Here is a 25,653-nt window from a genome sequence, read left to right as displayed (position 1 = left end):
AGGCTTTGTTCAAGCCTCTTCAGAGTTTCCGTCCTTGTTCCTTTTGAAGTTTAAGTGCGTCCCTGTTTGGGCGCCATCTGTGGCATATTGGTGGGACAGAGTAACGGGCAAGACAGCAAGTGAGCCCAAAAGGCCAAAGTTTATTTTTACAGCAGTGTTTTATACTCTTTACCTGGATGCTCTTTGTCTACGATCTCTATTCCTATAGGGCAACTATTAGCACGATCTCTACCACCCCACTATTTGTCCAATTTGCTTCACGCTTTTGATTGACGTTGTAGCATTGTTCTTCATCACGTACTTCTTCACACCGTTGCTTCTCAGCATGTACTCTCGCTTTGCCCATTGTGCTCAGGTCCTGTTTGCTTTGATACATTCACCCCTATTCCCATCCGCATTACTCACTTTGCTGCATTTGCTTACATCGATACACTTGCTCATATTCCCATCCACTACAGTCTCCCACAAATGGATCACACCAAGTGGGACCCTCTGCAGTGTATTTGAACAAAAAGCCTTTACAGATTCAGCTTTCGAATACATGTGCATTACTATTCTATAGAATGATTGGTTCCAGTCTCCTCGCCCGGCCCGTCAATTCCTACGCGCACTCAGTCCTGTTACTCCCCCCATTTCTTTTAAATCAGTGGTAGGAATGAAGTAGAGGGTTGGTGAGTCAGTGGTCGCAGGGACTGATGCTGGCATGACCTTTTCCCTCATTTCTCCAGTAGCTGTGTCACCAAAATCGGGAATCAAACTCCTGAACAGCAATATAGCATTAAGAAGCAGCATTCTTTGTTGCAGCGCTGGATGCACGGGGGATCCTTCCACCCAGCATACATGCCGGTCTGAAAATCTGGACAGAATCTATTTAGTGATTTCATACATCATCATTAATAATTCCCTGAACACTAATACATAATCATCAGTTTTCCTGGAAACCATTGTAATATTCCCCACCCACTTGTGCATGCTCAGTCTTTTGAGTCAAGGGTCTTCTGGTGGTCTTGGGGGTTGTCAGAGTGGGCCCTCCTCAAATTCTCTGGCGGAACCCTTCCTTAAAATCTCCATCCGTGGTCTTGGGAAGGTCGCGTTTTCCTTGATTTTCTGGCTCCAAAGTGATGGCTCAGGGCCTATCTTCACAGCTGGGGTTTGAGGCCTGCCTTTGTTCTACCACTCTTCTTAATCACCCCAGACATGCTGGGCTAACTGCTAACAAACGAGATGTTGTAGCAGTTCTGAGACTCCGTGTTCCCTCTAAGGGCACATAGATTTCATACAAAATTTACCCTATGTGACTACAGTGAGCCAAAGGCTCACTGGGCTCTGTTTATTGTCGCGGAGCACCAATGAGGCCCTGCACGGCACAGCGGGTCCCTTCGCGCCAGCTGGCGCCAGGAGGGCACAGCGATGAGTCCCGCAGGGCCCTGTCCCAGCACCTGCCCCAGCACGGGGCTCGCCAGTGGCTTAAAGCCCAGGTTGTCCACGGGGATCCCAAAGGCTCTCAGCTTGGCCTCCAACGTGTGCAGCATGTCATTGTGTGCCTGCAAGAGAAGCGTCCCATGCTCAGCCTGATACCGAGCTCCAGCCCAGCACCTCCCTGCCTTGCCATGGACGCTCTGCACCTCCCTGCATGGAGAGGACCCCAAAATGCCTTCCTTTGCAGGGGAAACCGCAGCCTGGGCTGGCTCCTGCCCAGGCCATGAAGCAGCTCAGCCGGCCTGCTGGAAGTTCCCTTCCATCCACTTGGTGCAAGGCTTGGAGTAGAAATTCCCATTTCCACCCCACCAAGCCACAGCCAGCACCCACCAGGCCCCAGCCCTGACCTGCAGGGCTCAGGGAAGCTTCATCCCCTTCCCTCACCTTGCAGACTTGGGCTAGCTGCAGCTGCAGCTGCCTGATGGTGGTGTTCTTCGAACTGACCAAGTCCTGCAAAGGGAGATGGTGCATCAGGCAACAGCTACACGGCCCTGGGGACACGGCGGCTGTGAGCAGTGTGACAGAGTGCACAGAGGAGCTGCTGCGCAGCGGCCGAGCTGGCAGCAGGACTTAGCTTGCAGTACAGCCTGACAGGTGGCCACCGCTCTATGTCCTTCCAGCCAGAACTGCCAGGGACAGCCAGCCCCAGGCAGAGGTGAGGGACATGGATGAGTGACATGGCAGCTTCAGCCACGGAGGACGAGGGCTTGCATGGCTCAGGGTCAGCTTTCACCATAAGGCAGCCTCTGCCCTCCAAGGCCAGCCCTCACCGGGCCCCACACAGTACCTCCAGCTTGCTGGAGACCAAGAAGAGGGCATCCGGGTCGAGGTTGGAGGCTGCAAAGGCCTCACTGAGCTCCACATCCTTTTTCTCCACCATGCTGAGGAGCCCTTTCAGCTTGCGCTCTAGGAGCAAGTTCTTGAAGCCCGTCTTCTGCTGCACCTCTTCTGTGGCTTGGGTGAACTTCTGATAGAGCTCATCTCGCTCCGCCTGCACCTGCTCCCAAAGACAGCGTGCCTTCACACCCGGGCTGGCGGCAACCCCGGGCCAGCACCAGACAGGTCTGGTGGCTTGGCCCTGCCTGCTCCAGCCACGGCCTGGCCATTCCCCATGGCACCTGCAGCCCACAGGAAGGCAGGTGCTGGAGCACAGCTTCTCTCCCTCCCTCCCTTCATGGCTGGCACTCCCTCAGCACCCACACTTCTGCTCTCGCCTCCCCTCCAGGCCCGAGACACCTCTGACAGCAGAATGGCTGGATGGGCACTGGTTTACACTTCAGAGGGGGCCCCACAGCACACAAGGGTCTCTCCTCTCCTCGCAGCTGGCAGGAGTCCCTGGCTCACAGCTGGTTAAGAAGTGTCCTAATTAGGACACAATTTCTCCACCACAGCTTATTTTGGAATGCAATTAATATGTTGCTGCCTTCATGATGGATCGATAACAAGGCCTCAGACCAGTCTTCCTGTTCCTGAGGATTTCTGCTAATTACAAACAAGCTCTCTTCTTGCCTCCAGAGATTTATCTTCGCTGGGAGGGGGAGAGGCTGAGTCTGGGAGAACTCAGACAATGGGACTCATCCCGAGCCACTCCCGCATGGCAAACAAGGGAAGCAACCCCCAAATGCCAGCAGAAGGAGGGAGCGAGCTCCCACCGGGGGTGCTGACCCATGACAATCCCTCGCCACAGCTCTGCTCCAGAACTGCTGCTGCAGCCAGTGGCTCCCTGGCTGGGAGGGGACTACCTGAGCGTGCGCGCTTGCTTAGCCAAGTACAAGGCCAGGCCTGTCTGCTGAGCTGAGTGGAAGATGCCAAAGCTGTGAGAAGCTTCACTGGAAGTAGCAGTTATCTCAGGGCTCTGGATCAGATCTTCTGAAAGCCCTTGGCTAAGCACAAACTCTCTGCTCAGTCCCCATGACCAGCCCTCTGCGGAGGGGCCAGGGTTTTGGAGAGGGAAGTGGGATGCCCAGACCCATCTGCAGCTCTCACCTTGCTGAACCTCTGCTTCAGGACCTCGTGTTCCCACTGAAGAGCCTTCAGTTCCTTCTGGGTGAGTTTCAGATGGGCTCTGATGTTCTGCGAGTGGGAAGGGGCAGTTAAAAAGCACAGGTTTCTCTGGGAGGTGTCGGGGACACGTTCGGGCAAGGCAGGAGAGTGACCAGCAAAGAGAAATGGGTGAGAAAAAAGAAGCAGTACCCGCACCAACACCCTTTCCTCTCTGCTGTGGAGGCGACTCTACTTTCTCGCTACCGGAGTGCCATTTGAGATCGTACAAGCACCCAGCGAAGCCCAAAGGAACTCGGAGGACTTTGCTCAGGGATCTGGCCAAGCCGAGTGGCAGAGGTCACTGCTGAGCGGCTGCCTCCAGGACAGAGCCAGGGCCACTGGGGAGGGGACAGGGCTGGCACTCACCCTCAGGGCCTCCTTGTCCTTGTCATAGTTGGCCAACTTCTTCTGCAGCTCAGACAGCTGCTCGCGGGCCTGCTGCAGGGGCTCCTTCAGCTGCTTGTTCTGGAGCAGCACACGTGCCTTCTCCTTTTCCAAGCGATTCCCTTTCTTCTTCATCTCCTCCATCTGCTCCTGTTCTTGGAAACACAAGTGCCAACTCCTGGGGGCTGCCCAGGTCCTCAGGGCTTCCCCAACCCTCCGGACACCCTCCTGCTGCTGGCCCAGCAAGACCCTGTGCTCAAGAGCTTCACTCCTGGAATGGTAGCAGACCCTCGGGAGAGTAGCAGCACCCACACGGCCGCCTGGGAACCGGCCAGACCTGGGTGAAATCCTCACAGGAGCGGTCCATTGCTGGAATGGTGACACTGCAGGCCAGGCAGGCTGAGGCAGGGGGGCAGGCAGTACCTTGAGCAAGTCTATGAGCGCCATGTTTTTGTCACGCATATCATTGTAGTAGTCCTTGATGTCACGGAAGGCTTTCTCGTGGTTCCTCATCAGCTCATCAATCTGGGTGTTCTTCCCCTCCTCCACTTTGTGGACCTCGGTCGTTCTACACAAGTCAAGCTCGTCCCGCAGCACTTCCATCTTGTTGGTGTACTTGGCCTTGATCTCTGGGGGAGCACACAGAGAGCTGAGTGAGGACCTCCTGGAGATCGCACGTAACATGCCCCAGTGCCATTAATAGGTGAGGTGCCAGAGTGGCGTGTGCCACTGTGGCATCACTGGAGTTCAAGACACTTGTTAGCAGTGTCACCACAGCTGCCACCAGTGTGCGGAGCAGCTACACTGGGACCACGGAGAGCAGAGCAACAGGCGCCCTGCCTGCACCCTCTGGAAACTTGGGGAAAACTGTCCAGAACTCGGGGAAAACAAGCCAGAACTGGAGGGAAACCCATCCCCCTTTCTGCTCGAGGCTCTGCCACGGAGCCCGGCAGCACAGCAGAGCTCGGAGAAGCCTCCCCTGGCACACTGACAAAGGGAGGTCACGCAGGAGCTACGCGCACGGACTCACCTTTCACCTGTCTCTCAAAGTTGTTGTGCAGCTGGGTGATCTCCTCCTCTTGTTTCTGTTAGGGAGAAGCTACATGTCAGAGACACATAATCAAATCCTCAGGCAGCTGCATCCTGAAGGATTCCCTCCTGCTCCCTGGGAAAGGCCCCTGCTGTGGTGCCAGTCCCACGTTATCTCTGCACACGGCAGCTCATGGGTTCTCCAGCAGCTCTCACAGCTCTCCGTTGCAGGAGGGGGATTTCGCAGGAGCTGGGAGCCCCAGGAAGCCCTTCTCCGCAGCCCCACCACCTCCCTCTGCAGCAGATGCACACGGCTCATACATGGCTCCGGCCCGGCCAGGGACCTACCAGGTGCATGTTTTTCAGTGCCTCCTCACTGGCCAGCTCCTGCTCCTTCAGCTCCATTTTCATGGAACGCATGTCCTTCCTCAGCTCCATCTCCTGGGCCCAGTGATCCTTCTGGGCCCGCTTCACGGACAGGGTGCCCTCCCCCTTCAGCTCGGTGAGGTTTTCTTGGTGTTCGTGCAACAAGTGCTTCACCTTCTGCTTGTAAACCTAAAGACAAGCTACAGACTGGGTGAGGGGCTTCTGCAGGAGACATGTGGACCTGGGATTTTTATCTGTGACGCGTCTGGGTTGCATCTCACCCAGCTTCTCCTCCTCTAGCCCTTCCCTCACCTCCTCAGAGCTGCCCAAGGCTCAGACAGAGCTTGGGGCACTCACAACATCTCCCAGCCTCCTGCCCTCCCACCTTCAGCTCCACTTGTTGCTGCTCCTCCGCCTCCTTCATCTCCCACTCCTTCTTCCGCAACTCTGCTTTCTGCTCCTCCAGCTGCCGGCGGGTCATCTCCCAGAAGCTGTGAAACTTGTCACGTTCCAGCTGGAAATAGTTGCGCTCTTCCCGTTCCCGGTCCAGCTCCTCCCGCAGACGCGCAACATGCTTCTCCAGCTGCAAAGCCAAGGGGAAGAGCCAGGGAGGGGAAAAAAGAGGCCTCAGACAGACACCTCCACAAGACACCCGTGGCAAGCCATGTCACAAACCTGGCAGGCCACAGTGGCCATCAATGGGATGGAGGCGCGCAGGAGAGAAGGGGACGGGCCCTGACACAGGGACATCTGGGGACTGTGGGGGTTGCCCAGGGCCTGACAGAACCCATCAGCCCCTGGAAAAGGAGTAACACCATTCCCAGGTGCCTAAATACTACTGATTTGTAGAATCAAATCATAGAATCGTTTAGGTTGGAAAAGACCTTGAATATCACTGAGTCCAACCGTTATCTCAACACTGCCAAGGCCACCACCAATCCATGTCCCTAAGCAGCACATCTGCGTGCCTTTTAAATATCTCTGGGGGTGGTGACTCCACTGCTTCTCTGGGCAGCCTGTTCCAATGCTTGAGAACCCTTTGGGTGAAGGTGGTTTCCTCTCACCCTACCACTTCTTACTTGGGAGAAGAGACCCACAACCTCTCTGCTCCAACCTCCTTTCGGGTAGTTGTAGAGAGCACTAAGATCTCCCCTCAGCCTCCTTTTCTCCAGCACAGGACTCGGGCTCCAGACCCTTCACCAGCGTCGTTGCTCTCCTTTGGGTGTGCTCCAGCACCTCAATGTTTTTCTTTCAGTGAGGGGCCCAAAAGTGAACACAGCACTGGAGGTGCGGCCTCACCAGTGCTGACTACAGGGGACGATCACTGCCCTAATTATCCTGGCTACTCTCTGAGACAATCCAGGATGCTGTAGGCCTTCTTGGCCACCTGGGCATGCTGCTTGCTCTGAGATGTGCAAGATCTTTCCCAAGGAGCAAGGTCCCCAGCCCAGGGCCATCTGCTCCTCTGTTGGTAGGACACTGGGCAAAACAAGGGGACTTGGAGCAACTGAGGGCGCCGCGAGCAAGAGCACAGCAGGCTGCCATCACAGAGCTCCCAGCTGAGCCATCAGCTGGCTGAGCAGGCTGCCGGAGTTATGGAGTCGGGGAGAAGACAGGGAGGGCACAGGGCTGGAGAGCAGAGTGGGCCGGACCAGCAGAAGGGAGGATGGGACGAGGGGGCTGCTCCTTCCAGGACCAGTGAGAATCCCTCACCAGCACAGCTGGCCATCAGGCAGGGAAATGATCCTCAGCTGCTTGTCTCTGTCACCCTCCGCCACCTGTCATTGCCGGAGCCAGGTGCTGAGCTGGGCTTCCTAAGCGGGACTGGTGTGGAAGATGAGGGCTCTCTCACCTGCTCCTTGCTCATCTCCTGCGGGGACAAAGCATCCACCACTGCTGGAGTTTTGCTTTCTTCCCCTTTTTTCCCGCCTTTCTTTTTGGGTGCCTAAGGAGAGAAAGCAAAACACACGAGGTGTGTGCATGGCTCAGGTGCTGGGAAGAAACTGTGCTGCTCAGAGCTCCCACAGCAGCCCAGGCCACCAAATGTCCCTGCTGTCATGGCTGGGACAGGGTGAGGAGGGGGACAGGGAGCCAGGGTCCGTGGAAGGGGCCTGGAAGCCCCTGACAGCCTCCAGCACAGCCACGGCTCATACCCAGCCACTGCTGGCCCAAAGCGAAGCCCAGAATGCCCGTACCCAAAAGAAGGGCTCGGGAGCAGCATCACAGGCCTGGGCATGGCGCTGAGGGGCTCCCTCCCCAGGGCTGGGCCCAGGACAAGCTCAGGCCCTGCTCTCACCATGGCTGCTGCCACTCACACTGTGGTCTCCAAGGCAATGGGAACGCGCATCTGGAGAGAGGTGTGAGGTGGTCGGACACGCCCGTTAGCAACGTGGGGCTGCACCGTGGCAACGGGGGTGGGGCCTAGTCCAGGCCCTGAACCAGGTCGCCACGCCAACAAAGGCAACAAGTGGTGCCGAAACCCGGGAAGTCGCCTGGACGGGTGAACGGCGGCCGGAGCGGCAGGACCAGCCCGGCGGGGAGGACGCTCCCGGACCAACAAGGAGGATGGAAGCCCTTGTGAAGGTCGTATCACAATTACATAAGCAGTGGGGTATTGATTGTAAGCCCAAAGATTTTACTGTCGCAGTTGCGAGGCTTTTACAAATTGGGGTCATTGACCAGCCGGTGGATATTCTCCACCCTGAAGTGTGGGATAAATGCACTAAAGCATTAGCCGAGGAGACGATGTCCTCGGGTAGCGGGAAAAACCTTAAGTCGTGGGGGAAAGTCGTACAGGCCCTGCAGAAGGCCTTACAAGAGCAGGAAACCTGGAGGGCGGCAAGGGACTGTTTGTTAGTCACTCCGAAATTGGGAGTCGGGGCAGCTACGCAGACTCCGCACCCCCCAAACGGCGGTGATTCCACGGAGTCCAAAAACTTACAAGAGGGCGACACGCCCCCTCTACCCCTGAACCCCTCGCCCCCTCAGTCCCCAAACCCTGACCCGATTACGGAGGCACAGAAGCGCGCACTGTCCTTCTGGGGTGGGTTAACTGAGGAAGCCAGGGGCGCTGAAGCCCGGGCGAGACCACCACCTTATGCGCCTCATAATGGCGCCGAACCCCGGGGGGAGGGCGGGGCGAAGATGTCCCCGGTGGGAACAAAGAAGAAGCGCTCGAGCTAAGAAGCGCACACAAAGGTGAAGGGCAGGAGGACAAGAAGGAGAAGAGTGGTGGGGGCGACCGGGGAGGGGAGGGGAGTGTGAGTGAAGCGCCGACAGCCAATCAGAGCGGCCCGCCGAGCAGAAGGCGGGGCGAACCAAAACGGAGGGACAAGCCAAGGGGGAGGGAACGGCCCGCCCACCAAGGAAGTAGGCGGCGCCCAACAAACAGGCATCAGAACCCGGAAGTAACCAGTCAGTCGAGTTCCGACTCCGGAACAGCCGCGAGCTGGGGCGAGCGGCTCGTAACCGATTCAGACTCAGAGGAGGAGGACACGAGGGTAAATAAAATTAAAAGCAAAAATATCCCCAGCCAAAATAAAAAGGAATCGCGAGGGGAAGGAGTTCCTCTCACGGATTGGAGGGAAATAAAGATTGCCTGTGCGGATTGGGTCCCAACAGCCACGCTGGCATTCCCGGTCCGGGTGGCAGACGGGGGACAAAGGGTTTACTCGCCACACCGTGGTTAACCACCCTGGTATCTACCCTGGGAGGGCCAGTCACAATGATCGTGTTAGCATTGGTCTTCGGACCCTGTATATTAAACAGACTCGTGTCGTTTGTCAAGAGCCGATTAGAGACGGTTAACGTCATGTTAGTGGAACGCATGGAACACCGACAATTGCTTTAAGGTTCTGTTTGTTTAGAATTATCCCTAATCGTTCCCCATTTACCATCCGCCCAGCGTGCCTTACACTCGCTATCGCGAGATGATTACACAGTATTTTCACTCAGGTTTACTAACAGTATTAGGCTTGCCTTCGCTTTTACGCCTACTCACAAAGTGCCGTTAATCGATCTTTTTAAGGTAACAACTATTTTAAGATATATATATTCTTTACGATTGCTGTAAAACGTAGAACAAGAACAGAATATTTGAACTAACTTAACTATACGTTTAGTATGTTTTTATCCGAGATCACGGTGTACGTATTCTTGAACTGGATCCAAAGTGCGTCTTTGTAGTTGCGGTACGAATTTATTGTGTTCTGTCATTGTAGATTTCTTTGTTCCCTTGTAGTGGGACCCCGATGGCCCTGAATGGTATCCTTTACACCGCGATACCTCTTGTAAACCTGTGTTTGTTCCAGAGTGCAAGTAAGTGCTGCAATGAAAAGTTGTGAGCAGTGTTTAGCTGGAATTTCGAGTGTTCTAGGTGAGTAAAGAGAGGGTTGTGTATGTGTACGCTGGAAAGAGGAAGTCGGGCTGAGGGAAGAGAGGAAGTAGTCGCCCAGTCGGATTCTGGGGGAGTGGCAGCACCCCTCAAACTCTGGGGAAGGGGTGGTACAGCAACTGAGTTGCTGGACACGGAGTAAAGACAGGATCAGAGAATGAATCAGTAAATATGGGAGGAGGTCAGAGTGGAGGAACATTAAAGAAAAGCCCTTTAGGTTGTGTACTTGCTCACTGGAAAGATATCGTTGGGACTGGACGTACGGAAAGTAAGAAGACCTCTACCCAGCAGTGGCGGATCCATACGCCCTGCTGACTGTGATGACACCTGAACCACTTTGGCTTGCTGCTCCGGATTTGAAAGGACGCTTTTTTTCTTTTGCCTCCCTCTCCATGAGGCCAGTCAAAATCGTTTGCATTCGAATGGGAAAAGACTGTGATATTTTGATCAATTTAATTACGCATAGGGAGGGGGGAAATGTGGGTAGCTAGGGTCTGGCGACCGGAAGATATCGCGCTGTACGGAAAGATAGGGTCTCTCTCCTGATGACCAATAGCGGTCAGTTTGTGATGCAAGCAGACGGAAATAACGTTGTAAACCTAAGCTATATAAGGTCGTGTTACCCCTCAATAAACGCCATTTGCCGTCCACCACACTGGTGTCAGCGAGCTGATGGACCGAGCGGCCTGGGGTTGGTCGCCGTGCCGTTCCTGAACCAGGTCGCCACGCCAACAAAGGCAACAGGAGGTAGTAGAGAAAATGTTAAGCCCGGGAAGAGGGAGGGGTGGGGGGAGGTTATCTTGTTCCCTGTCTCATTCTCCTGCTAGTTTTAGAAATAAATGAGTGTTTTTCCCCAAGTCGAGTCTGTTTTGCCCGTAACGGTAACTTTAAGGATTTCTCCCTGTCCTTATCTCAAACCTCGAGCTGTTTTTCCTTATATTATCTCTCCCTATTCTCTCGGAGGGTGGGGGGAATGAGAGAGAGACTGCGTAGTCTGGTCCCGATCGGGGCTGAACTACTACACAGCCAAAGAGGGATTATGGTTTTTCATAGGTTGCAGTACATGCTTACAATCATTGTTAGCATTTTCAACAGCCAGTTGTAATAGCAACATCCCTCTTGCATCATCATTGTCGAACTGCTGCTCGAAAGTAGCTTGCAGACGATCTATGAAATCTGCATATGGCTCATTAGCTCCTTGCAGCACCTTAACAAAAGATTGAGGTCCTTCGCCTTTTGATGCTGGGATTTTTCTCACTGCCCTAAGAGCAATATGTCTAATTTGAGCATACGCTTCTCTCGGGAACTGTGCCTGCAGGAGCGAGTTACTATAAGCATTTTCTCCTGCCAGTTGTTCATATCCTATTGGAATCTGTTGATTTAAATTTTGTAATACTTTGCACAGTACATCCTTCTTTAAAATCATGGACTGTGTAGGTGTTAACACCATTTTCATTAACAATTTCCAATCATGTGGATCCAGAGTATACGACTCTGCTTTTGCCTCAAGTAAGGGTGTAGTAAAAGAAGAATGTATCCCTCCCTTCTTTACTGTCCGTCGCAGCTCCTTTATAGCATCATAACTGAGAGGCTGCGAAACCAGCTGCTGATTAGCTTGATACATAACTGGACAGGCTAAAACAGTTTGCCAGTCACCATTCTGCATTGCCTCTTTTTTACGCTCTTCCCAGATACCACACATTTCAACATTCACAGCTGCATGACTAACATTCACATTTCACGGAGGAGGGAACAGATCAGGTTTCTTTTCAAAGTCTTTTGAACCCACATTAAATACATCTACCTCCAGAGAGGTTTCGTTATTAGCAAGCGCAGTATCAGGAAAAGAATTGATAGGTGAAACCCGAGGCAAATCTGGCACGCGAGACTGTGGTGACGACAGCGACGGTAAAAGCGTGGAAGCAGGGTGTACAAGTGCAGGTTGCAGGGGAACAGGAATACAGCACGGAGTTTTCTGCCCCGACCCGCGGCACGGAGTTCTCTGTGCTAATCCCTCCCCCCAACCAGTTTCTGGGGAGATGCCATTGTTACAGGGGGACACGCTTACAGGTTGAGGGTCTGGTAATGGAGATGCCGACGCCTCAGGCAAAGAAGAATTAGTAGACTCTGTTGAAACATTGTCGAGGGTTAGCATGATTTGTACCCAAGTGGCTAAGTTTTTGCAAGCTTGGCTGCAAAAAGCTGCTGCAGCGATTTTTTGAAGGCTTGTGCCCACTTTCTCCCAAGCCTCTATTTGAAAAGTCCCGTCTGCAGGAAATTGCGGATGATTTTCACGAATCCACTCTAATAAAGTCATTAACTGTGGGCTGGTAACAGTCCTGCCCTGCGTTTTCAGCATTTTTCCCATTACATCAATGCTTTGCATCTCATCTGAGGATATTTTCCCTCCCATGATTCCCAGTTGCTCACCTGTATGCAAGTGATGAGCGCGCTTTCTGATGTGTGGATCCTCAATCCCGGTTTCTGGATTCCGGCCTCTGGTTCAACTGGGCTATGCCACCAGTGCAGGCTTTGTTCAAGCCTCTTCAGAGTTTCCGTCCTTGTTCCTTTTGAAGTTTAAGTGCGTCCCTGTTTGGGCGCCATCTGTGGCATATTGGTGGGACAGAGTAACGGGCAAGACAGCAAGTGAGCCCAAAAGGCCAAAGTTTATTTTTACAGCAGTGTTTTATACTCTTTACCTGGATGCTCTTTGTCTACGATCTCTATTCCTATAGGGCAACTATTAGCACGATCTCTACCACCCCACTATTTGTCCAATTTGCTTCACGCTTTTGATTGACGTTGTAGCATTGTTCTTCATCACGTACTTCTTCACACCGTTGCTTCTCAGCATGTACTCTCGCTTTGCCCATTGTGCTCAGGTCCTGTTTGCTTTGATACATTCACCCCTATTCCCATCCGCATTACTCACTTTGCTGCATTTGCTTACATCGATACACTTGCTCATATTCCCATCCACTACAGTCTCCCACAAATGGATCACACCAAGTGGGACCCTCTGCAGTGTATTTGAACAAAAAGCCTTTACAGATTCAGCTTTCGAATACATGTGCATTACTATTCTATAGAATGATTGGTTCCAGTCTCCTCGCCCGGCCCGTCAATTCCTACGCGCACTCAGTCCTGTTACTCCCCCCATTTCTTTTAAATCAGTGGTAGGAATGAAGTAGAGGGTTGGTGAGTCAGTGGTCGCAGGGACTGATGCTGGCATGACCTTTTCCCTCATTTCTCCAGTAGCTGTGTCACCAAAATCGGGAATCAAACTCCTGAACAGCAATATAGCATTAAGAAGCAGCATTCTTTGTTGCAGCGCTGGATGCACGGGGGATCCTTCCACCCAGCATACATGCCGGTCTGAAAATCTGGACAGAATCTATTTAGTGATTTCATACATCATCATTAATAATTCCCTGAACACTAATACATAATCATCAGTTTTCCTGGAAACCATTGTAATATTCCCCACCCACTTGTGCATGCTCAGTCTTTTGAGTCAAGGGTCTTCTGGTGGTCTTGGGGGTTGTCAGAGTGGGCCCTCCTCAAATTCTCTGGCGGAACCCTTCCTTAAAATCTCCATCCGTGGTCTTGGGAAGGTCGCGTTTTCCTTGATTTTCTGGCTCCAAAGTGATGGCTCAGGGCCTATCTTCACAGCTGGGGTTTGAGGCCTGCCTTTGTTCTACCACTCTTCTTAATCACCCCAGACATGCTGGGCTAACTGCTAACAAACGAGATGTTGTAGCAGTTCTGAGACTCCGTGTTCCCTCTAAGGGCACATAGATTTCATACAAAATTTACCCTATGTGACTACAGTGAGCCAAAGGCTCACTGGGCTCTGTTTATTGTCGCGGAGCACCAATGAGGCCCTGCACGGCACAGCGGGTCCCTTCGCGCCAGCTGGCGCCAGGAGGGCACAGCGATGAGTCCCGCAGGGCCCTGTCCCAGCACCTGCCCCAGCACGGGGCTCGCCAGTGGCTTAAAGCCCAGGTTGTCCACGGGGATCCCAAAGGCTCTCAGCTTGGCCTCCAACGTGTGCAGCATGTCATTGTGTGCCTGCAAGAGAAGCGTCCCATGCTCAGCCTGATACCGAGCTCCAGCCCAGCACCTCCCTGCCTTGCCATGGACGCTCTGCACCTCCCTGCATGGAGAGGACCCCAAAATGCCTTCCTTTGCAGGGGAAACCGCAGCCTGGGCTGGCTCCTGCCCAGGCCATGAAGCAGCTCAGCCGGCCTGCTGGAAGTTCCCTTCCATCCACTTGGTGCAAGGCTTGGAGTAGAAATTCCCATTTCCACCCCACCAAGCCACAGCCAGCACCCACCAGGCCCCAGCCCTGACCTGCAGGGCTCAGGGAAGCTTCATCCCCTTCCCTCACCTTGCAGACTTGGGCTAGCTGCAGCTGCAGCTGCCTGATGGTGGTGTTCTTCGAACTGACCAAGTCCTGCAAAGGGAGATGGTGCATCAGGCAACAGCTACACGGCCCTGGGGACACGGCGGCTGTGAGCAGTGTGACAGAGTGCACAGAGGAGCTGCTGCGCAGCGGCCGAGCTGGCAGCAGGACTTAGCTTGCAGTACAGCCTGACAGGTGGCCACCGCTCTATGTCCTTCCAGCCAGAACTGCCAGGGACAGCCAGCCCCAGGCAGAGGTGAGGGACATGGATGAGTGACATGGCAGCTTCAGCCACGGAGGACGAGGGCTTGCATGGCTCAGGGTCAGCTTTCACCATAAGGCAGCCTCTGCCCTCCAAGGCCAGCCCTCACCGGGCCCCACACAGTACCTCCAGCTTGCTGGAGACCAAGAAGAGGGCATCCGGGTCGAGGTTGGAGGCTGCAAAGGCCTCACTGAGCTCCACATCCTTTTTCTCCACCATGCTGAGGAGCCCTTTCAGCTTGCGCTCTAGGAGCAAGTTCTTGAAGCCCGTCTTCTGCTGCACCTCTTCTGTGGCTTGGGTGAACTTCTGATAGAGCTCATCTCGCTCCGCCTGCACCTGCTCCCAAAGACAGCGTGCCTTCACACCCGGGCTGGCGGCAACCCCGGGCCAGCACCAGACAGGTCTGGTGGCTTGGCCCTGCCTGCTCCAGCCACGGCCTGGCCATTCCCCATGGCACCTGCAGCCCACAGGAAGGCAGGTGCTGGAGCACAGCTTCTCTCCCTCCCTCCCTTCATGGCTGGCACTCCCTCAGCACCCACACTTCTGCTCTCGCCTCCCCTCCAGGCCCGAGACACCTCTGACAGCAGAATGGCTGGATGGGCACTGGTTTACACTTCAGAGGGGGCCCCACAGCACACAAGGGTCTCTCCTCTCCTCGCAGCTGGCAGGAGTCCCTGGCTCACAGCTGGTTAAGAAGTGTCCTAATTAGGACACAATTTCTCCACCACAGCTTATTTTGGAATGCAATTAATATGTTGCTGCCTTCATGATGGATCGATAACAAGGCCTCAGACCAGTCTTCCTGTTCCTGAGGATTTCTGCTAATTACAAACAAGCTCTCTTCTTGCCTCCAGAGATTTATCTTCGCTGGGAGGGGGAGAGGCTGAGTCTGGGAGAACTCAGACAATGGGACTCATCCCGAGCCACTCCCGCATGGCAAACAAGGGAAGCAACCCCCAAATGCCAGCAGAAGGAGGGAGCGAGCTCCCACCGGGGGTGCTGACCCATGACAATCCCTCGCCACAGCTCTGCTCCAGAACTGCTGCTGCAGCCAGTGGCTCCCTGGCTGGGAGGGGACTACCTGAGCGTGCGCGCTTGCTTAGCCAAGTACAAGGCCAGGCCTGTCTGCTGAGCTGAGTGGAAGATGCCAAAGCTGTGAGAAGCTTCACTGGAAGTAGCAGTTATCTCAGGGCTCTGGATCAGATCTTCTGAAAGCCCTTGGCTAAGCACAAACTCTCTGCTCAGTCCCCATGACCAGCCCTCTGCGGAGGGGCCAGGGTTTTGGAGAGGGAAGTGGGATGCCCAGACCCATCTGCAGCTCTCACCTTGCTGAACCTCTGCTTCAGGACCTCGTGTTCCCACTGAAGAGCCTTCAGTTCCTTCTGGGTGAGTTTCAGATGGGCTCTGATGTTCTGCGAGTGGGAAGGGGCAGTTAAAAAGCACAGGTTTCTCTGGGAGGTGTGGGGGACACGTTCGGGCAAGGCAGGAGAGTGACCAGCAAAGAGAAATGGGTGAGAAAAAAGAAGCAGTACCCGCACCAACACCCTTTCCTCTCTGCTGTGGAGGCGACTCTACTTTCTCGCTACCGGAGTGCCATTTGAGATCGTACAAGCACCCAGCGAAGCCCAAAGGAACTCGGAGGACTTTGCTCAGGGATCTGGCCAAGCCGAGTGGCAGAGGTCACTGCTGAGCGGCTGCCTCCAGGACAGAGCCAGGGCCACTGGGGAGGGGACAGGGCTGGCACTCACCCTCAGGGCCTCCTTGTCCTTGTCATAGTTGGCCAACTTCTTCTGCAGCTCAGACAGCTGCTCGCGGGCCTGCTGCAGGGGCTCCTTCAGCTGCTTGTTCTGGAGCAGCACACGTGCCTTCTCCTTTTCCAAGCGATTCCCTTTCTTCTTCATCTCCTCCATCTGCTCCTGTTCTTGGAAACACAAGTGCCAACTCCTGGGGGCTGCCCAGGTCCTCAGGGCTTCCCCAACCCTCCGGACACCCTCCTGCTGCTGGCCCAGCAAGACCCTGTGCTCAAGAGCTTCACTCCTGGAATGGTAGCAGACCCTCGGGAGAGTAGCAGCACCCACACGGCCGCCTGGGAACCGGCCAGACCTGGGTGAAATCCTCACAGGAGCGGTCCATTGCTGGAATGGTGACACTGCAGGCCAGGCAGGCTGAGGCAGGGGGGCAGGCAGTACCTTGAGCAAGTCTATGAGCGCCATGTTTTTGTCACGCATATCATTGTAGTAGTCCTTGATGTCACGGAAGGCTTTCTCGTGGTTCCTCATCAGCTCATCAATCTGGGTGTTCTTCCCCTCCTCCACTTTGTGGACCTCGGTCGTTCTACACAAGTCAAGCTCGTCCCGCAGCACTTCCATCTTGTTGGTGTACTTGGCCTTGATCTCTGGGGGAGCACACAGAGAGCTGAGTGAGGACCTCCTGGAGATCGCACGTAACATGCCCCAGTGCCATTAATAGGTGAGGTGCCAGAGTGGCGTGTGCCACTGTGGCATCACTGGAGTTCAAGACACTTGTTAGCAGTGTCACCACAGCTGCCACCAGTGTGCGGAGCAGCTACACTGGGACCACGGAGAGCAGAGCAACAGGCGCCCTGCCTGCACCCTCTGGAAACTTGGGGAAAACTGTCCAGAACTCGGGGAAAACAAGCCAGAACTGGAGGGAAACCCATCCCCCTTTCTGCTCGAGGCTCTGCCACGGAGCCCGGCAGCACAGCAGAGCTCGGAGAAGCCTCCCCTGGCACACTGACAAAGGGAGGTCACGCAGGAGCTACGCGCACGGACTCACCTTTCACCTGTCTCTCAAAGTTGTTGTGCAGCTGGGTGATCTCCTCCTCTTGTTTCTGTTAGGGAGAAGCTACATGTCAGAGACACATAATCAAATCCTCAGGCAGCTGCATCCTGAAGGATTCCCTCCTGCTCCCTGGGAAAGGCCCCTGCTGTGGTGCCAGTCCCACGTTATCTCTGCACACGGCAGCTCATGGGTTCTCCAGCAGCTCTCACAGCTCTCCGTTGCAGGAGGGGGATTTCGCAGGAGCTGGGAGCCCCAGGAAGCCCTTCTCCGCAGCCCCACCACCTCCCTCTGCAGCAGATGCACACGGCTCATACATGGCTCCGGCCCGGCCAGGGACCTACCAGGTGCATGTTTTTCAGTGCCTCCTCACTGGCCAGCTCCTGCTCCTTCAGCTCCATTTTCATGGAACGCATGTCCTTCCTCAGCTCCATCTCCTGGGCCCAGTGATCCTTCTGGGCCCGCTTCACGGACAGGGTGCCCTCCCCCTTCAGCTCGGTGAGGTTTTCTTGGTGTTCGTGCAACAAGTGCTTCACCTTCTGCTTGTAAACCTAAAGACAAGCTACAGACTGGGTGAGGGGCTTCTGCAGGAGACATGTGGACCTGGGATTTTTATCTGTGACGCGTCTGGGTTGCATCTCACCCAGCTTCTCCTCCTCTAGCCCTTCCCTCACCTCCTCAGAGCTGCCCAAGGCTCAGACAGAGCTTGGGGCACTCACAACATCTCCCAGCCTCCTGCCCTCCCACCTTCAGCTCCACTTGTTGCTGCTCCTCCGCCTCCTTCATCTCCCACTCCTTCTTCCGCAACTCTGCTTTCTGCTCCTCCAGCTGCCGGCGGGTCATCTCCCAGAAGCTGTGAAACTTGTCACGTTCCAGCTGGAAATAGTTGCGCTCTTCCCGTTCCCGGTCCAGCTCCTCCCGCAGACGCGCAACATGCTTCTCCAGCTGCAAAGCCAAGGGGAAGAGCCAGGGAGGGGAAAAAAGAGGCCTCAGACAGACACCTCCACAAGACACCCGTGGCAAGCCATGTCACAAACCTGGCAGGCCACAGTGGCCATCAATGGGATGGAGGCGCGCAGGAGAGAAGGGGACGGGCCCTGACACAGGGACATCTGGGGACTGTGGGGGTTGCCCAGGGCCTGACAGAACCCATCAGCCCCTGGAAAAGGAGTAACACCATTCCCAGGTGCCTAAATACTACTGATTTGTAGAATCAAATCATAGAATCGTTTAGGTTGGAAAAGACCTTGAATATCACTGAGTCCAACCGTTATCTCAACACTGCCAAGGCCACCACCAATCCATGTCCCTAAGCAGCACATCTGCGTGCCTTTTAAATATCTCTGGGGGTGGTGACTCCACTGCTTCTCTGGGCAGCCTGTTCCAATGCTTGAGAACCCTTTGGGTGAAGGTGGTTTCCTCTCACCCTACCACTTCTTACTTGGGAGAAGAGACCCACAACCTCTCTGCTCCAACCTCCTTTCGGGTAGTTGTAGAGAGCACTAAGATCTCCCCTCAGCCTCCTTTTCTCCAGCACAGGACTCGGGCTCCAGACCCTTCACCAGCGTCGTTGCTCTCCTTTGGGTGTGCTCCAGCACCTCAATGTTTTTCTTTCAGTGAGGGGCCCAAAAGTGAACACAGCACTGAGGTGCGGCCTCACCAGTGCTGACTACAGGGGACGATCACTGCCCTAATTATCCTGGCTACTCTCTGAGACAATCCAGGATGCTGTAGGCCTTCTTGGCCACCTGGGCATGCTGCTTGCTCTGAGATGTGCAAGATCTTTCCCAAGGAGCAAGGTCCCCAGCCCAGGGCCATCTGCTCCTCTGTTGGTAGGACACTGGGCAAAACAAGGGGACTTGGAGCAACTGAGGGCGCCGCGAGCAAGAGCACAGCAGGCTGCCATCACAGAGCTCCCAGCTGAGCCATCAGCTGGCTGAGCAGGCTGCCGGAGTTATGGAGTCGGGGAGAAGACAGGGAGGGCACAGGGCTGGAGAGCAGAGTGGGCCGGACCAGCAGAAGGGAGGATGGGACGAGGGGGCTGCTCCTTCCAGGACCAGTGAGAATCCCTCACCAGCACAGCTGGCCATCAGGCAGGGAAATGATCCTCAGCTGCTTGTCTCTGTCACCCTCCGCCACCTGTCATTGCCGGAGCCAGGTGCTGAGCTGGGCTTCCTAAGCGGGACTGGTGTGGAAGATGAGGGCTCTCTCACCTGCTCCTTGCTCATCTCCTGCGGGGACAAAGCATCCACCACTGCTGGAGTTTTGCTTTCTTCCCCTTTTTTCCCGCCTTTCTTTTTGGGTGCCTAAGGAGAGAAAGCAAAACACACGAGGTGTGTGCATGGCTCAGGTGCTGGGAAGAAACTGTGCTGCTCAGAGCTCCCACAGCAGCCCAGGCCACCAAATGTCCCTGCTCTCATGGCTGGGACAGGGTGAGGAGGGGGACAGGGAGCCAGGGTCCGTGGAAGGGGCCTGGAAGCCCCTGACAGCCTCCAGCACAGCCACGGCTCATACCCAGCCACTGCTGGCCCAAAGCGAAGCCCAGAATGCCCGTACCCAAAAGAAGGGCTCGGGAGCAGCATCACAGGCCTGGGCATGGCGCTGAGGGGCTCCCTCCCCAGGGCTGGGCCCAGGACAAGCTCAGGCCCTGCTCTCACCATGGCTGCTGCCACTCACACTGTGGTCTCCAAGGCAATGGGAACGCGCATCTGGAGAGAGGTGTGAGGTGGTCGGACACGCCCGTTAGCAACGTGGGGCTGCACCGTGGCAACGGGGGTGGGGCCTAGTCCAGGCCCTGAACCAGGTCGCCACGCCAACAAAGGCAACAAGTGGTGCCGAAACCCGGGAAGTCGCCTGGACGGGTGAACGGCGGCCGGAGCGGCAGGACCAGCCCGGCGGGGAGGACGCTCCCGGACCAACAAGGAGGATGGAAGCCCTTGTGAAGGTCGTATCACAATTACATAAGCAGTGGGGTATTGATTGTAAGCCCAAAGATTTTACTGTCGCAGTTGTGAGGCTTTTACAAATTGGGGTCATTGACCAGCCGGTGGATATTCTCCACCCTGAAGTGTGGGATAAATGCACTAAAGCATTAGCCGAGGAGACGATGTCCTCGGGTAGCGGGAAAAACCTTAAGTCGTGGGGGAAAGTCGTACAGGCCCTGCAGAAGGCCTTACAAGAGCAGGAAACCTGGAGGGCGGCAAGGGACTGTTTGTTAGTCACTCCGAAATTGGGAGTCGGGGCAGCTACGCAGACTCCGCACCCCCCAAACGGCGGTGATTTCACGGAGTCCAAAAACTTACAAGAGGGCGACACGCCCCCTCTACCCCTGAACCCCTCGCCCCCTCAGTCCCCAAACCCTGACCCGATTACGGAGGCACAGAAGCGCGCACTGTCCTTCTGGGGTGGGTTAACTGAGGAAGCCAGGGGCGCTGAAGCCCGGGCGAGACCACCACCTTATGCGCCTCATAATGGCGCCGAACCCCGGGGGGAGGGCGGGGCGAAGATGTCCCCGGTGGGAACAAAGAAGAAGCGCTCGAGCTAAGAAGCGCACACAAAGGTGAAGGGCAGGAGGACAAGAAGGAGAAGAGTGGTGGGGGCGACCGGGGAGGGGAGGGGAGTGTGAGTGAAGCGCCGACAGCCAATCAGAGCGGCCCGCCGAGCAGAAGGCGGGGCGAACCAAAACGGAGGGACAAGCCAAGGGGGAGGGAACGGCCCGCCCACCAAGGAAGTAGGCGGCGCCCAACAAACAGGCATCAGAACCCGGAAGTAACCAGTCAGTCGAGTTCCGACTCCGGAACAGCCGCGAGCTGGGGCGAGCGGCTCGTAACCGATTCAGACTCAGAGGAGGAGGACACGAGGGTAAATAAAATTAAAAGCAAAAATATCCCCAGCCAAAATAAAAAGGAATCGCGAGGGGAAGGAGTTCCTCTCACGGATTGGAGGGAAATAAAGATTGCCTGTGCGGATTGGGTCCCAACAGCCACGCTGGCGTTCCCGGTCCGGGTGGCAGACGGGGGACAAAGGGTTTACTCGCCACACCGTGGTTAACCACCCTGGTATCTACCCTGGGAGGGCCAGTCACAATGATCGTGTTAGCATTGGTCTTCGGACCCTGTATATTAAACAGACTCGTGTCGTTTGTCAAGAGCCGATTAGAGACGGTTAACGTCATGTTAGTGGAACGCATGGAACACCGACAATTGCTTTAAGGTTCTGTTTGTTTAGAATTATCCCTAATCGTTCCCCATTTACCATCCGCCCAGCGTGCCTTACACTCGCTATCGCGAGATGATTACACAGTATTTTCACTCAGGTTTACTAACAGTATTAGGCTTGCCTTCGCTTTTACGCCTACTCACAAAGTGCCGTTAATCGATCTTTTTAAGGTAACAACTATTTTAAGATATATATATTCTTTACGATTGCTGTAAAACGTAGAACAAGAACAGAATATTTGAACTAACTTAACTATACGTTTAGTATGTTTTTATCCGAGATCACGGTGTACGTATTCTTGAACTGGATCCAAAGTGCGTCTTTGTAGTTGCGGTACGAATTTATTGTGTTCTGTCATTGTAGATTTCTTTGTTCCCTTGTAGTGGGACCCCGATGGCCCTGAATGGTATCCTTTACACCGCGATACCTCTTGTAAACCTGTGTTTGTTCCAGAGTGCAAGTAAGTGCTGCAATGAAAAGTTGTGAGCAGTGTTTAGCTGGAATTTCGAGTGTTCTAGGTGAGTAAAGAGAGGGTTGTGTATGTGTACGCTGGAAAGAGGAAGTCGGGCTGAGGGAAGAGAGGAAGTAGTCGCCCAGTCGGATTCTGGGGGAGTGGCAGCACCCCTCAAACTCTGGGGAAGGGGTGGTACAGCAACTGAGTTGCTGGACACGGAGTAAAGACAGGATCAGAGAATGAATCAGTAAATATGGGAGGAGGTCAGAGTGGAGGAACATTAAAGAAAAGCCCTTTAGGTTGTGTACTTGCTCACTGGAAAGATATCGTTGGGACTGGACGTACGGAAAGTAAGAAGACCTCTACCCAGCAGTGGCGGATCCATACGCCCTGCTGACTGTGATGACACCTGAACCACTTTGGCTTGCTGCTCCGGATTTGAAAGGACGCTTTTTTTCTTTTGCCTCCCTCTCCATGAGGCCAGTCAAAATCGTTTGCATTCGAATGGGAAAAGACTGTGATATTTTGATCAATTTAATTACGCATAGGGAGGGGGGAAATGTGGGTAGCTAGGGTCTGGCGACCGGAAGATATCGCGCTGTACGGAAAGATAGGGTCTCTCTCCTGATGACCAATAGCGGTCAGTTTGTGATGCAAGCAGACGGAAATAACGTTGTAAACCTAAGCTATATAAGGTCGTGTTACCCCTCAATAAACGCCATTTGCCGTCCACCACACTGGTGTCAGCGAGCTGATGGACCGAGCGGCCTGGGGTTGGTCGCCGTGCCGTTCCTGAACCAGGTCGCCACGCCAACAAAGGCAACAGGAGGTAGTAGAGAAAATGTTAAGCCCGGGAAGAGGGAGGGGTGGGGGGAGGTTATCTTGTTCCCTGTCTCATTCTCCTGCTAGTTTTAGAAATAAATGAGTGTTTTTCCCCAAGTCGAGTCTGTTTTGCCCGTAACGGTAACTTTAAGGATTTCTCCCTGTCCTTATCTCAAACCTCGAGCTGTTTTTCCTTATATTATCTCTCCCTATTCTCTCGGAGGGTGGGGGGAATGAGAGAGAGACTGCGTAGTCTGGTCCCGATCGGGGCTGAACTACTACACAGCCAAAGAGGGATTATGGTTTTTCATAGGTTGCAGTACATGCTTACAATCATTGTTAGCATTTTCAACAGCCAGTTGTAATAGCAACATCCCTCTTGCATCATCATTGTCGAACTGCTGCTCGAAAGTAGCTTGCAGACGATCTATGAAATCTGCATATGGCTCATTAGCTCCTTGCAGCACCTTAACAAAAGATTGAGGTCCTTCGCCTTTTGATGCTGGGATTTTTCTCACTGCCCTAAGAGCAATATGTCTAATTTGAGCATACGCTTCTCTCGGGAACTGTGCCTGCAGGAGCGAGTTACTATAAGCATTTTCTCCTGCCAGTTGTTCATATCCTATTGGAATCTGTTGATTTAAATTTTGTAATACTTTGCACAGTACATCCTTCTTTAAAATCATGGACTGTGTAGGTGTTAACACCATTTTCATTAACAATTTCCAATCATGTGGATCCAGAGTATACGACTCTGCTTTTGCCTCAAGTAAGGGTGTAGTAAAAGAAGAATGTATCCCTCCCTTCTTTACTGTCCGTCGCAGCTCCTTTATAGCATCATAACTGAGAGGCTGCGAAACCAGCTGCTGATTAGCTTGATACATAACTGGACAGGCTAAAACAGTTTGCCAGTCACCATTCTGCATTGCCTCTTTTTTACGCTCTTCCCAGATACCACACATTTCAACATTCACAGCTGCATGACTAACATTCACATTTCACGGAGGAGGGAACAGATCAGGTTTCTTTTCAAAGTCTTTTGAACCCACATTAAATACATCTACCTCCAGAGAGGTTTCGTTATTAGCAAGCGCAGTATCAGGAAAAGAATTGATAGGTGAAACCCGAGGCAAATCTGGCACGCGAGACTGTGGTGACGACAGCGACGGTAAAAGCGTGGAAGCAGGGTGTACAAGTGCAGGTTGCAGGGGAACAGGAATACAGCACGGAGTTTTCTGCCCCGACCCGCGGCACGGAGTTCTCTGTGCTAATCCCTCCCCCCAACCAGTTTCTGGGGAGATGCCATTGTTACAGGGGGACACGCTTACAGGTTGAGGGTCTGGTAATGGAGATGCCGACGCCTCAGGCAAAGAAGAATTAGTAGACTCTGTTGAAACATTGTCGAGGGTTAGCATGATTTGTACCCAAGTGGCTAAGTTTTTGCAAGCTTGGCTGCAAAAAGCTGCTGCAGCGATTTTTTGAAGGCTTGTGCCCACTTTCTCCCAAGCCTCTATTTGAAAAGTCCCGTCTGCAGGAAATTGCGGATGATTTTCACGAATCCACTCTAATAAAGTCATTAACTGTGGGCTGGTAACAGTCCTGCCCTGCGTTTTCAGCATTTTTCCCATTACATCAATGCTTTGCATCTCATCTGAGGATATTTTCCCTCCCATGATTCCCAGTTGCTCACCTGTATGCAAGTGATGAGCGCGCTTTCTGATGTGTGGATCCTCAATCCCGGTTTCTGGATTCCGGCCTCTGGTTCAACTGGGCTATGCCACCAGTGCAGGCTTTGTTCAAGCCTCTTCAGAGTTTCCGTCCTTGTTCCTTTTGAAGTTTAAGTGCGTCCCTGTTTGGGCGCCATCTGTGGCATATTGGTGGGACAGAGTAACGGGCAAGACAGCAAGTGAGCCCAAAAGGCCAAAGTTTATTTTTACAGCAGTGTTTTATACTCTTTACCTGGATGCTCTTTGTCTACGATCTCTATTCCTATAGGGCAACTATTAGCACGATCTCTACCACCCCACTATTTGTCCAATTTGCTTCACGCTTTTGATTGACGTTGTAGCATTGTTCTTCATCACGTACTTCTTCACACCGTTGCTTCTCAGCATGTACTCTCGCTTTGCCCATTGTGCTCAGGTCCTGTTTGCTTTGATACATTCACCCCTATTCCCATCCGCATTACTCACTTTGCTGCATTTGCTTACATCGATACACTTGCTCATATTCCCATCCACTACAGTCTCCCACAAATGGATCACACCAAGTGGGACCCTCTGCAGTGTATTTGAACAAAAAGCCTTTACAGATTCAGCTTTCGAATACATGTGCATTACTATTCTATAGAATGATTGGTTCCAGTCTCCTCGCCCGGCCCGTCAATTCCTACGCGCACTCAGTCCTGTTACTCCCCCCATTTCTTTTAAATCAGTGGTAGGAATGAAGTAGAGGGTTGGTGAGTCAGTGGTCGCAGGGACTGATGCTGGCATGACCTTTTCCCTCATTTCTCCAGTAGCTGTGTCACCAAAATCGGGAATCAAACTCCTGAACAGCAATATAGCATTAAGAAGCAGCATTCTTTGTTGCAGCGCTGGATGCACGGGGGATCCTTCCACCCAGCATACATGCCGGTCTGAAAATCTGGACAGAATCTATTTAGTGATTTCATACATCATCATTAATAATTCCCTGAACACTAATACATAATCATCAGTTTTCCTGGAAACCATTGTAATATTCCCCACCCACTTGTGCATGCTCAGTCTTTTGAGTCAAGGGTCTTCTGGTGGTCTTGGGGGTTGTCAGAGTGGGCCCTCCTCAAATTCTCTGGCGGAACCCTTCCTTAAAATCTCCATCCGTGGTCTTGGGAAGGTCGCGTTTTCCTTGATTTTCTGGCTCCAAAGTGATGGCTCAGGGCCTATCTTCACAGCTGGGGTTTGAGGCCTGCCTTTGTTCTACCACTCTTCTTAATCACCCCAGACATGCTGGGCTAACTG

At 53.7% G+C, this 25,653-nt stretch overlaps 1 protein-coding gene across 1 annotated transcript; it reads right to left on the bottom strand.

The window, feature by feature from the left end:
* Nucleotides 1–1,205: 1,205 nt before the first annotated feature.
* Nucleotides 1,206–7,537, bottom strand: LOC147596488 (dynein regulatory complex subunit 4-like). The gene is made up of 10 exons (XM_086771442.1): nucleotides 7,526–7,537; nucleotides 7,154–7,246; nucleotides 5,753–5,884; nucleotides 4,937–4,991; nucleotides 4,330–4,535; nucleotides 3,466–3,552; nucleotides 2,267–2,476; nucleotides 1,864–1,929; nucleotides 1,369–1,544; nucleotides 1,206–1,257 (listed from the first exon to the last, which is right to left on the bottom strand). The coding sequence occupies exons 1-10, from the start codon at nucleotides 7,535–7,537 to the stop codon at nucleotides 1,206–1,208; spliced, it is 1,089 nt and encodes a 362-aa protein (XP_086627568.1).
* Nucleotides 7,538–25,653: the final 18,116 nt, after the last annotated feature.

This window comes from Chlamydotis macqueenii, chromosome Z (assembly GCF_036417535.1).
Source record: "Chlamydotis macqueenii isolate bChlMac1 chromosome Z, bChlMac1.mat, whole genome shotgun sequence".
NCBI classification, from domain to species: Eukaryota; Metazoa; Chordata; class Aves; order Otidiformes; family Otididae; genus Chlamydotis; species Chlamydotis macqueenii.
This window is presented reverse-complemented; position numbering and strand designations above follow the sequence as displayed.